Below are 9704 nucleotides of genomic sequence, written 5' to 3'. Positions count from 1 at the left end.
TTATCCTTTATTCTGTTACACAAAAAGGACTTACAAAATTATGAAAGAATGATACTCATATTCTTTAGAACCAAGCAGCTTTCTTCCTTCAATATCTCTGGCTCATGAAGCACCAAGCAGTAGTTGTGTACAGAATGAGAAATCTGCATTAATTGTAGTGCACTTACCTCATCCACAAAATACATACAGGCAGAAACATCAAAGGCTATAACCCATGGAAAATTATGCTCAAGAAGCACATCCTTTAGAAACTTATGTCCAAGCTAATATTGCAGCTCATGATCATTTAAGTTGTCGTAAGCTGCACTTCAACTTCTCTGCTTCTAACTCTTGTTTTAAGGACTCCACCTGGTCAAGCAAGCCAATTTTTTCCTAATGACATGGTAAGCAGAAGCAGTTTTTTTAACAACACAGTTCATCAGCAGTCACTCAACTTTACGGCAATATCGTTAATAACTCAGATAAAAATCACTTTTCTAAGAACCATGCAGATCATGCTGACATTCATATAGAATCAATAATGAAAGGCTAATTACATTATACTCATTTTTGTCTTGGTCAGTGAAGCGATGAAACTCAGTTTCTAGTCTTATTTATAAATAAATGCCAAAGAAATCAAGAAAAGAAGGGGGAAACAAAATGAAAACAGCACAAAACAGTTACCTTCTGCAGCATTGCCAATTTTGGGTTGTCACTAGCAGTTTCCTCTGTCTTCTTCTCAAGAGCCATCTTCAACTGCCAAAAAGATGTTTGTCCATTTAACTCCAAAGCAAACAGGAATCAGAAATACTTCTGTATCGGTTTTGAATGAAAATAAGAATAAAGAATTCCAGATCCAAATCTAAGTAGTCAGTTTTGACTTAAAAATATGTTTGATTAAAACATGGAGAAGTGGGTTCCAACTTTGTCATTCCTTCAAGTCAGACATATAGACCAGCATGATCTATGCAAAAGTGATGTGGCACAATTGTATGGGAATAATCTGAAAACAATATGATTTTTGTTCAAAATTAAGAGTAAACAGAAAAGGGCAAAAACCCCCCAAAAAAATAATGTTGCAAAAATATTCAAGTGCTTATTGATTCTTTTTTTTTTTTTATTATTATTAATTTTTGTGAGGAGGGGGTAGTCAAAAGTAAGTGAATACTGATTAGTTGGCTCGAAGGTATGAAAGTCGGGCAAAAATTAGATCCTAAATGGCCTCTTACTAAAACTTTAAATTCAAACAAATCTCGAGGACAATTGATGCAGATAAATCATACAAATGAGCTTATTTTATTAGAAATAAGCTTTGGGTTGGGTTATATCTGTGTTGGACATTTTATCTCATGTGTTTTCAATGCAATGAGCCACTTTAGTGGGCCTAAAATATGGGTAGCAGGTAAGAATACGGGATTTACTTCATTAGTATAGTTAGAGTCAGTTTCCTAGTCAGTTTCTGTGTCCTAATTAGTTAAGGATTGGTTTAGGCCTTTCCTTTTTAATATTTGAGTTTGTTTTTAACCCTTATATATAAGTTTGTAAGGGAGGCCAGAAATGTACATGAATTTTGATTAATGAAAAGCATTGTCTTTGCTGCCTGCAGTGGTATGCTCTTTCCTTGTGTTTAATCCATCCAAACACCTTGCGGTCGAAAACCCGGTTGCATTGTTCTCCCTCTAGTTCTTGTTAAAGTACAGCTAGATTTTATCCATTCTGTCCATCTCTGATCTCTGAAATTCTTCAGTCAACTCACCATCATACTTGATTCAATTTCTGATTTCAGTAACCATCTATCGATTCTGTCCTTTACCTGTTGCTGTTTTCAATTTCTTCATCTAATGGTTATTTAGAGCAATCCTACTTCTACTACGATTGTTAGTTTAAAGGTGGAGAGCATACCTAATTTATGATCTGATCACATAAGCGCACCCCAAAGAATCATTATTAAGCTTTCAGATCTTAGATTGAGTGGCTACTTCATGGAGTCCTATTTCCATTAGGATTGCTTTACCCCTCTATTGTCTGAATCAATTTCTTTGTTCTGTTGGTTCATTCTTCCTGAGATTAATATCATCATATCAATTCTGTTTTGGGATTATATTTCCGTTATCTATTTTATTATCTGATTTGTGAATTGACAGTTTTACCCCTCTCCTAGTCCAACTAGGATTCTTTAATATATTCTGGTCGAACCATTGGATCCGGCTGAAACTTTCAGCAAGGGTTTCCTTCATGAAGAGGAGAACTCGACTCGAGTTTCAGGTCCATCTGATTACCGGATCTTGTAGTTTGAAATTCCTTCCAAAATCTACTTGCTTGTGTCTGAGTTTTTGATTCTGTTTTGGTACTGTTTTGACTCTTCAATTCAGTATTACATTACCAGTGAGGGGAGAGAAGGTATATATCAAAATAAGTTAACATTAATTACAATGGCACAAAAATCAATTGCTCAATTTTCTTCTTTTTCCCTACGATTATGCCTGCTTCAAAACCAAGGATTAAGATGATAGGGAGCTAGAAGTCCGATGTCAATTGATGAAAAAGGCTTAAGAAAGGGTAATCCAGAAAGAAAAAGATACCAACAAATGTTCAAGTTTCTTGTATAGAATAGCAGCTACTTTTTCTGACATTTTTTAATCAGAAAACAAATAAAATGTATAAAATAGGTTAAACTTTTTTTTCTTGTATCTAAATAAATTTCAGAATTTTGGGGCAGGATTTTCAAAATGCCCCTTGTAGGACCCCTTTTCTGGACGCCAATTATAAGTGCCAATAACTGCCTATCCGCAGCTTTGAGTGTGCCCAAACTTAGTGGACATGTTTTCTACATCATCACCTAATCATGTTCAAATTTCAGACCTATCTGATTTCTCCACATACCGCTATAGTGGTTTTACAGTTATTTGAAAAGGTCAATTTTTTGGCGGGAATGTTTCAACAACAGAGATCATTCAAGAACAAGGGGAAAGCCCCATACATGATTAGTCATTTGGTTGAGATAGGGGATGAACTTGACAGATGACTTAGCCAGGGAGTTCTGCATCTATCTAACAGTCAGAACCCCAAATCTTCTCATCCATGTGGCTATAAAGTAATGGGCATGTGGAAATGGATTACTAAAAGTGGGTGTGTAGGACCCTTTTTTCCTTTTAAATTTTCATCACAATGACCTGTACAGGTACCAAGTTTACTGAACTGAGGAGGAAATGTCTCCATTGCATGTGTTACACGTGTTCTTTGCATAGCATACAGCAAGGAATTGGCAAGCTGTTCAATGGGTATGTGAGATTTGCAGTACAAAAGATCATCTATTCCATTTTAAGCTATCCATTTTAAACATATGGCTCAGGAATCTGCTTGATGGGCTTAACAGAAAGTGGATCCCAGCCACCAGAGTATGCACTGACTAGTTAGGGATCACAACTACAAAAGCAACACACACAGTTCTGCAAGAACAAACTCCACTGACCAGGCAATTAGATAGTTTCAATTTTGTTGTCAGCATATCACAGTTTTTTTTCTTCGGGAGGGGGATAATCCATATTTTTATTAGCATAAATAAAAAGAATTTCCCCATCACCTACTCCTAGGACCTCACTACTATTTAAGTCCATTAACAAAGGGAGCTACTTCTACCCAAGTGGAAGAAACAAGTTCTTTGCTTTGCTGATGCAGATCAGCATCAAGGATGGTATTCTCAAAAGTACTAAAGGAGGAGGAAGGATTTGACTCAGTAACCAGCCTAGCGGTTCTGAGTTAACTCAGCCTTACTGGCTCAGTAACTCAGCATAAGTCCACTCATTTGTGGGTGATTGAGTAGTAGTCTTATCATTTTAATTCTTTTCTTATTTCATTAGTTGTAAGAACTGGAATAGGATTTCTATGTTCCAGTTTCATTGAAGTCTGTTTTATTTATTTAATGAAGAGTTTCAGTCCAAATAGGACTTCTTTACTAGCTTACGGTTTTAATGTCCTGGTGCTAGTCTGATTTCTGGATTTATTTCATTATCAGTTAAGAAGTTTATTCCCATTGGCTGTTAGTCAGTCCTATGGACAGCATTTTAGTTCCTAAAAGATTTTTATAAATAAAAGGGAAGCAATATACACTCCCTATGAAATTTACCGCTATTTTGAGATTGCCTTTACATTCTTACGTTCTGTGAGATTTAGAATATGGTTGTGGGATACATCTACTCCTTGCTGTAATGCTGAGGATGGGAAATGGGATGTTTAGTCTAGTTCCAGGTGAGATGCTCAGTTCATATCAATCATTCTTTCTTCAATCTATCCATCATTGTCCAGGTCAGTAATTCCAGAGTTTTCTTCAAGTTCTGCGCGTGCTATAGTTCTAGAAATCTCAGTTTCTTGCTTGTTACTTCTGATATTTCAATTTTGATTTCATATCTCACAGTCAGATTCTGTTCTGAACCCATAGTTGTCACGGTGTCTACAAGACCCAAGGAGTTGAATGGAGGGGAACTGGACAGAAGGTGACACCGACGTCGACGCCCTGACAACCATGATGTAGAAACTGCTTCCTCTAAAAGGCCGACCTTATAGGAAAGGGAGGAAACAATATGTATATCATACAGGAGCTCTAACACGGTGGACTATCCAAGGGGGACACAGGTGGATAAATAATTTTTTAACACATGCCCGCTCCCAAGGGGACTCGATACAATGACCCCTGCCTGCTCTGATACCATGTAGAAACCGCTTCCTCTAAAAGGCCGACCTTATAGGAAAGGGAGGAAACAATATGTATATCATACAGGAGCTCTAACATGGCGGACTATCCAAAAGGGGACACGGGTGGATAAATAATTTTTTAACACATGCCTATCTGTGGTTTTAAAATCTGAATCTGACCTCAGAACATTAGAATCCTATCGCTATTAGGATTTCTGAGTTCTCAGGTTTGTTTACCTAATATCACTACTAGGATTCTGGCTCAGTAACTCAGCATAAGTCCACTCATTTATAGGTGATTGAGTAGTAGTCTTATCATTTTAATTCTTTCCTTATTTTATTAGTTGTAAGAATGGAAATAGGATTTCTATGTTCTAGTTTCAGTTGAAGTCTGTTTATTTATATAATTAAAGGTTTCAGTCCAAATAGGACTTCTTTACTAGCTTACGGTTTTGATGTCCCGGAGCTAGTCTGATTTCTGGGTTTATTTCATTATCAGTTAAGAAGTTTATTCCTATTGGCTGTTAGTCAGTCGACTCAGTCCTACGGACAGCATGTAGGCTCCTAAAAATTTTTTATAAATAAAAGGGGAGCGATATAAACTCCCCATGATTTTTATTGCTATTTTGAGATTGGCTATGCCTTCTTACGTTCTGTGAGATTTAGAATATGGTTGTGGGATACAACTACTCCTTGTTGTGATGCAGAGGATGCACAATGAGATGTTTAGCCTAGTTCCAGGTGAGATGCTCGGTTCATATCAATCATTCTTTCTTCAATCTATCCATCATTGTCCAAGTCAGTAATTCCAGAATTTTCTTCAAGACCTGCTCGTAACTTCTGATATTTCAATTCTGATTTCATATCTTACAGTCGGATTCTGTTCTGAACACATAGTTGTCATGGTATCTAGGAGACCCAAGGTGTTGAATGGAGGGGAACTGGGCACAATGTGACACCAACAAGGTACGCCGACACCGATCTCGACGCCTTCACAACCGTGCCTATCTGTGGTTTTAAAATCTGAATCTGACATTCTGACCTCAGAACATTAGAATCCCACCACTACTAGGATTTCTGAGTTCTCAGGTTTGTTTACCTAATATCCAGTGACTGTTATTGAATTCTGTTTTACTTCATTACTTAGATTATTATTTTGATATTAATTCTTAGTTCTCCTACTGTTGTGGCTTAACCTGAGTATATCTATTTTCTATCCTGAGATCATTCCAACTACTGATGTCGGTTCTTAGTTTTGGAAAGTCCTATCTCAAGTAGGAATATTACAGACCATTGGATTGGCGCTCTTTACCTGAATAGAGTACTCGCCTACTCGGATCAGTTTTTGAACCATATCTGAGCATTTGATTTCAAGTTATTAAGATTTTCTTCAATCTGGTCCTTTGTTTCTTCACTGCAGTTCTGATTTTTAAACTCATTTTACTATGCAGTGAACAACAGAATTAAAGTTCCTTCTAACATAATTAATATAGACATCTGATAACACAGACAGAAAATTAGAAATGTCACAGCTGTAGATAACTCTTCGTCCAAATGGGAAGGAACCTCCTCTTCAAAACAGTCACTCTTTTACTCCATTTTCTCCAAAATAGGATTTCTCACAACTCTAGATCTTGAACAGGCCCTGATTAGAATGACCAAATAATTAAATGAAATCTGAGCCACAGCACACCCAGACTTGTCATCCCTTCCAACAACTCCGATCAGCATCCCCTACACCTATTGGCACACTATTACCTAGGTTGAGTCAAACCAGAGACTGCCTCAAAACTTCTCAAGATGGCTCCCAAGTTCTCAACCTGCTCACCCTCCATATCCCAAGCAAATAATGGTGCACGCAGATGACACTATCAACAACAACAGAATTTAAAACCTTCAGTTTCCTTAAGCTCATTTTCAGCTAGAAATATTCAGAGGTAGGCAACTATTAATCAGGTTATCCTACATTAGCATATGTTCAATATCTTCAATTAAATGAAATAAATGAGAAGGGTAGGGGAGCTTTGATTAATCTGAGGGCTGCTTAACAATTTAAGAGGCACATCCCTCATCTTTTTATCTTTGATTTTACTTTATTTTGGTCCAAACCAAACAAACTATACATTAGAAGCAATTAAGAAAATTACATAGAGCACAATTTTAGGTCAATCTGTGTGCCAAAGAAGTGTCACTTCTGCACTAAGGTTCCATCCTTTCCATCAGGGAAAAGTTTTTCATTCACATAGAATTTCAATAAAAATATTGTAAATGCAGAATTCTCGAATAGATTCACAAAGATATGGAGAATACAAGGCACATGATAGTTTAGAACTACAATATCCCAAACAGATACAGAAATCAGTGCAGAAAACTCAGGAGAAGATCATACCTCTAGCGTCTCTTTCAAACACGTTGTGGCCCTCTCCACCTCCTCATCATATTTCCTTCTCCATTCTGCTGATTCATCCATTGCTTCCATGTTAGCAAGATCAAATTGCCGTCTGTGAGCAGAAAATGGAAATTCTTCACAATCACATTACCTCAAGAGAAATCAAATTTTCAGAATATACAGCACTTCTCTCTCTCTCCTCCCCGCTCCCTATTGGATCAGTGCCCCCTAATTGGTGTGCTCCCCGACCCCGCCAGTTCAGAGTACATGAGCCCATATATAAGAGAGAGAGAGAGAGAGAGATGCATGATTGTCTAAAAAATGATTGCAAAGCAATGGGAACACATATTTCTAGCATGTCCTAAAAACCGACACAAAACCCTAGAGCCGGGGATCGACATGAGGATCCACTTGTCGCACATAATTCAAAACAACACGTATTATATAACTTAATAACAAGGGAAAATTTTATATAATGTTTTCAAGAGTTGGGAAAAGCACTCAGAACACTCACCTCATGTAAAAGGAAAAAATATCACAGAAAAATTGAGCGATAATGAGGTGGAAGACAATGTTTAAGCACAAAATGGGTCTTTCATCTTCTAATCCATTTATCCTCGTGACTTTCATGGAAAGTCTAGGGAATTGAACTGTTATATAACATTTTACAAGAGTTGAATACTTCAATTGTGATTGCTCATTGTCTCACTTCCTTTAACTATGCTAGTCTGGAGTCCAACCGGGGAAGCTTTGTCGCCATTTTGAGCGGGCCTTTCAAATCCCAAAATTCCGCATACACATAGAGAAACTGAAGAAGATATTAAGAGAAAGGATACTTGAACCCCAATTCCCCCGGATTTCATGACATGCTTATGAGGTCTATATTGATGTCTAATGGGTCTTTCACGACTACAGAATCTGCAGGGGTAAATGGAAGAAATGGATGAACATTTTGATTTACTACGAACAGGATCTTGAGCTTCAGCAAGGAATATTGTTTTATGCACTACAAAATCTCATTCAAAGTAAACAGTCAGTTCCAAGCCTACCTAGGGCTGAGACGTTAAAGCACAATATCTATTTCAAGTGGGTTTAATCAGTCTGTGGCATGAATGAGAACTCAAGAATCTTTCAGGTGAACTAAACTAAAAAATGCAAGAAAAATTCTGTTTCCCCTTTCATGTGTTCAAAGAACTAGAGAATGAACATCCTAGTAAATAGCAAAGAAAGGGTATTCCGAAAAGGATTATTCCCTAATCAACAATAAAGGAGGATTCTTTCGCATTCAACAAAAGAAAAATAAACGAACAAGAAAAGAAAAAACTCGTTTTTCAGTTGAAATACAAACTCATAATTCTCTTCTTTTTCTATAGAAAAGAATAAAATCAAAACTCGTTCTCTAATCTAATCATCTCATCATAAAAAATGAGAATTAGCAGAGGATAAAAAATTGAATCTGGGAATTGTACCGGACTAAGTTGTCATAACTCTTTAACAACCAAAACTGAAAAAATGAAAAGCAGGAACGAATGGAACCTTATGAGTTCTCTGTCATCAGCAGAGAGTCTGGAATCAAGAGCCCAAAGCCTCAAGTAGACTGAGAAGCCCAGAAACATAACCAACACCAAGCCTACGAAGACTGCCCTTCTCGCACCAAAAGCCATCTCTCTCTATACTGTCCTTGTGTACTATTTTGCTTGTGAGGGGCTTGCAGTTAACAAGAAAGAGCTCAGCTAGCCAGCCTAGCCCACCGACCCGAGACGGGTTAGGTTGGTGGCGTGACCAAATCATCTGAGACGATTCGCAGTCTCACTATTTATTCCAATCTGACGATTGTCAAAGCTATCTACACTATATGTTCCTCTCCATAAAGGAGAGTATTCTCTATAGGATAGCGTGGCCCCTTTATGGGGCAATCGGAGCATATGTGAAAGGCTGAAAGCATCAACAACGCTGTGATTGAGTGCGAGAAATTACTACCTAACTTATTCTGAAATAAAAAACTCCATCTGTGTTGATGACCCGTGCGTGCTCTCATTGGAACCCGTGTTGATGCAAGGGCTACATGACCAAGCAGTAATCTCTTGCCCTTGTTAAATACATGATACTAGATCCTTTAGAGCTGAAAAGTAATATAAAAATTAGGCACACATTCTTTGTCCAGCAGTACATCTGGGCAAAGGCTATGCCCAGACATATGGGGTGGGATTTTGGGCATTCAGGGGGCAAATCAGACATTTTACCCACCCCCATGTGTCTAGGCACACCCTGCGGCCCCGGTGTAGAGAACTTTATCCCATAAAAATTACATCTAAAATGTAGCATTGTTAAATGTTAAATGGAAAAAAAAAATTTCACCAAAAAAATTAAAAAAAAAGGAAAAAGAATGTTGCTTAGTTGGATGGCTTCTTCATTGCGGGGAAAGAATCTAAAAGAGTACCCTTGTTATTAATGGTTAAATCGAGAAGTGGAGAAAATCAAGCCGCAATCAACAACACACAATGTGATTAACCTTAAACAAACAAACATTATTAGATACATCATCCTTGAGATTAACCGATAACTTAAAGGGAAAATTACATGATTAGCTATTTTTGGGTTTTCATTTACAAAAATGTCCACCCTATGTTTGAGTTAACAGAAA

General features: G+C 37.3%; 1 protein-coding gene across 1 annotated transcript; it reads right to left on the bottom strand.

Annotated features, from left to right (window-relative positions):
• Positions 1-8874, bottom strand: LOC122649577. The gene is made up of 4 exons (XM_043842779.1): positions 8597-8874; positions 7061-7172; positions 664-735; positions 1-372 (listed from the first exon to the last, which is right to left on the bottom strand). The coding sequence occupies exons 1-4, from the start codon at positions 8722-8724 to the stop codon at positions 283-285; spliced, it is 402 nt and encodes a 133-aa protein (XP_043698714.1). The 5' UTR covers positions 8725-8874; the 3' UTR covers positions 1-282.
• Positions 8875-9704: the final 830 nt, after the last annotated feature.

The sequence above is a fragment of the Telopea speciosissima genome, chromosome 2 (assembly GCF_018873765.1).
Source record: "Telopea speciosissima isolate NSW1024214 ecotype Mountain lineage chromosome 2, Tspe_v1, whole genome shotgun sequence".
Classification (NCBI taxonomy): domain Eukaryota; kingdom Viridiplantae; phylum Streptophyta; class Magnoliopsida; order Proteales; family Proteaceae; genus Telopea; species Telopea speciosissima.
The sequence above is the reverse complement of the archived record's forward strand: the minus strand, read 5'-3'. Positions and strand labels throughout refer to the sequence as shown.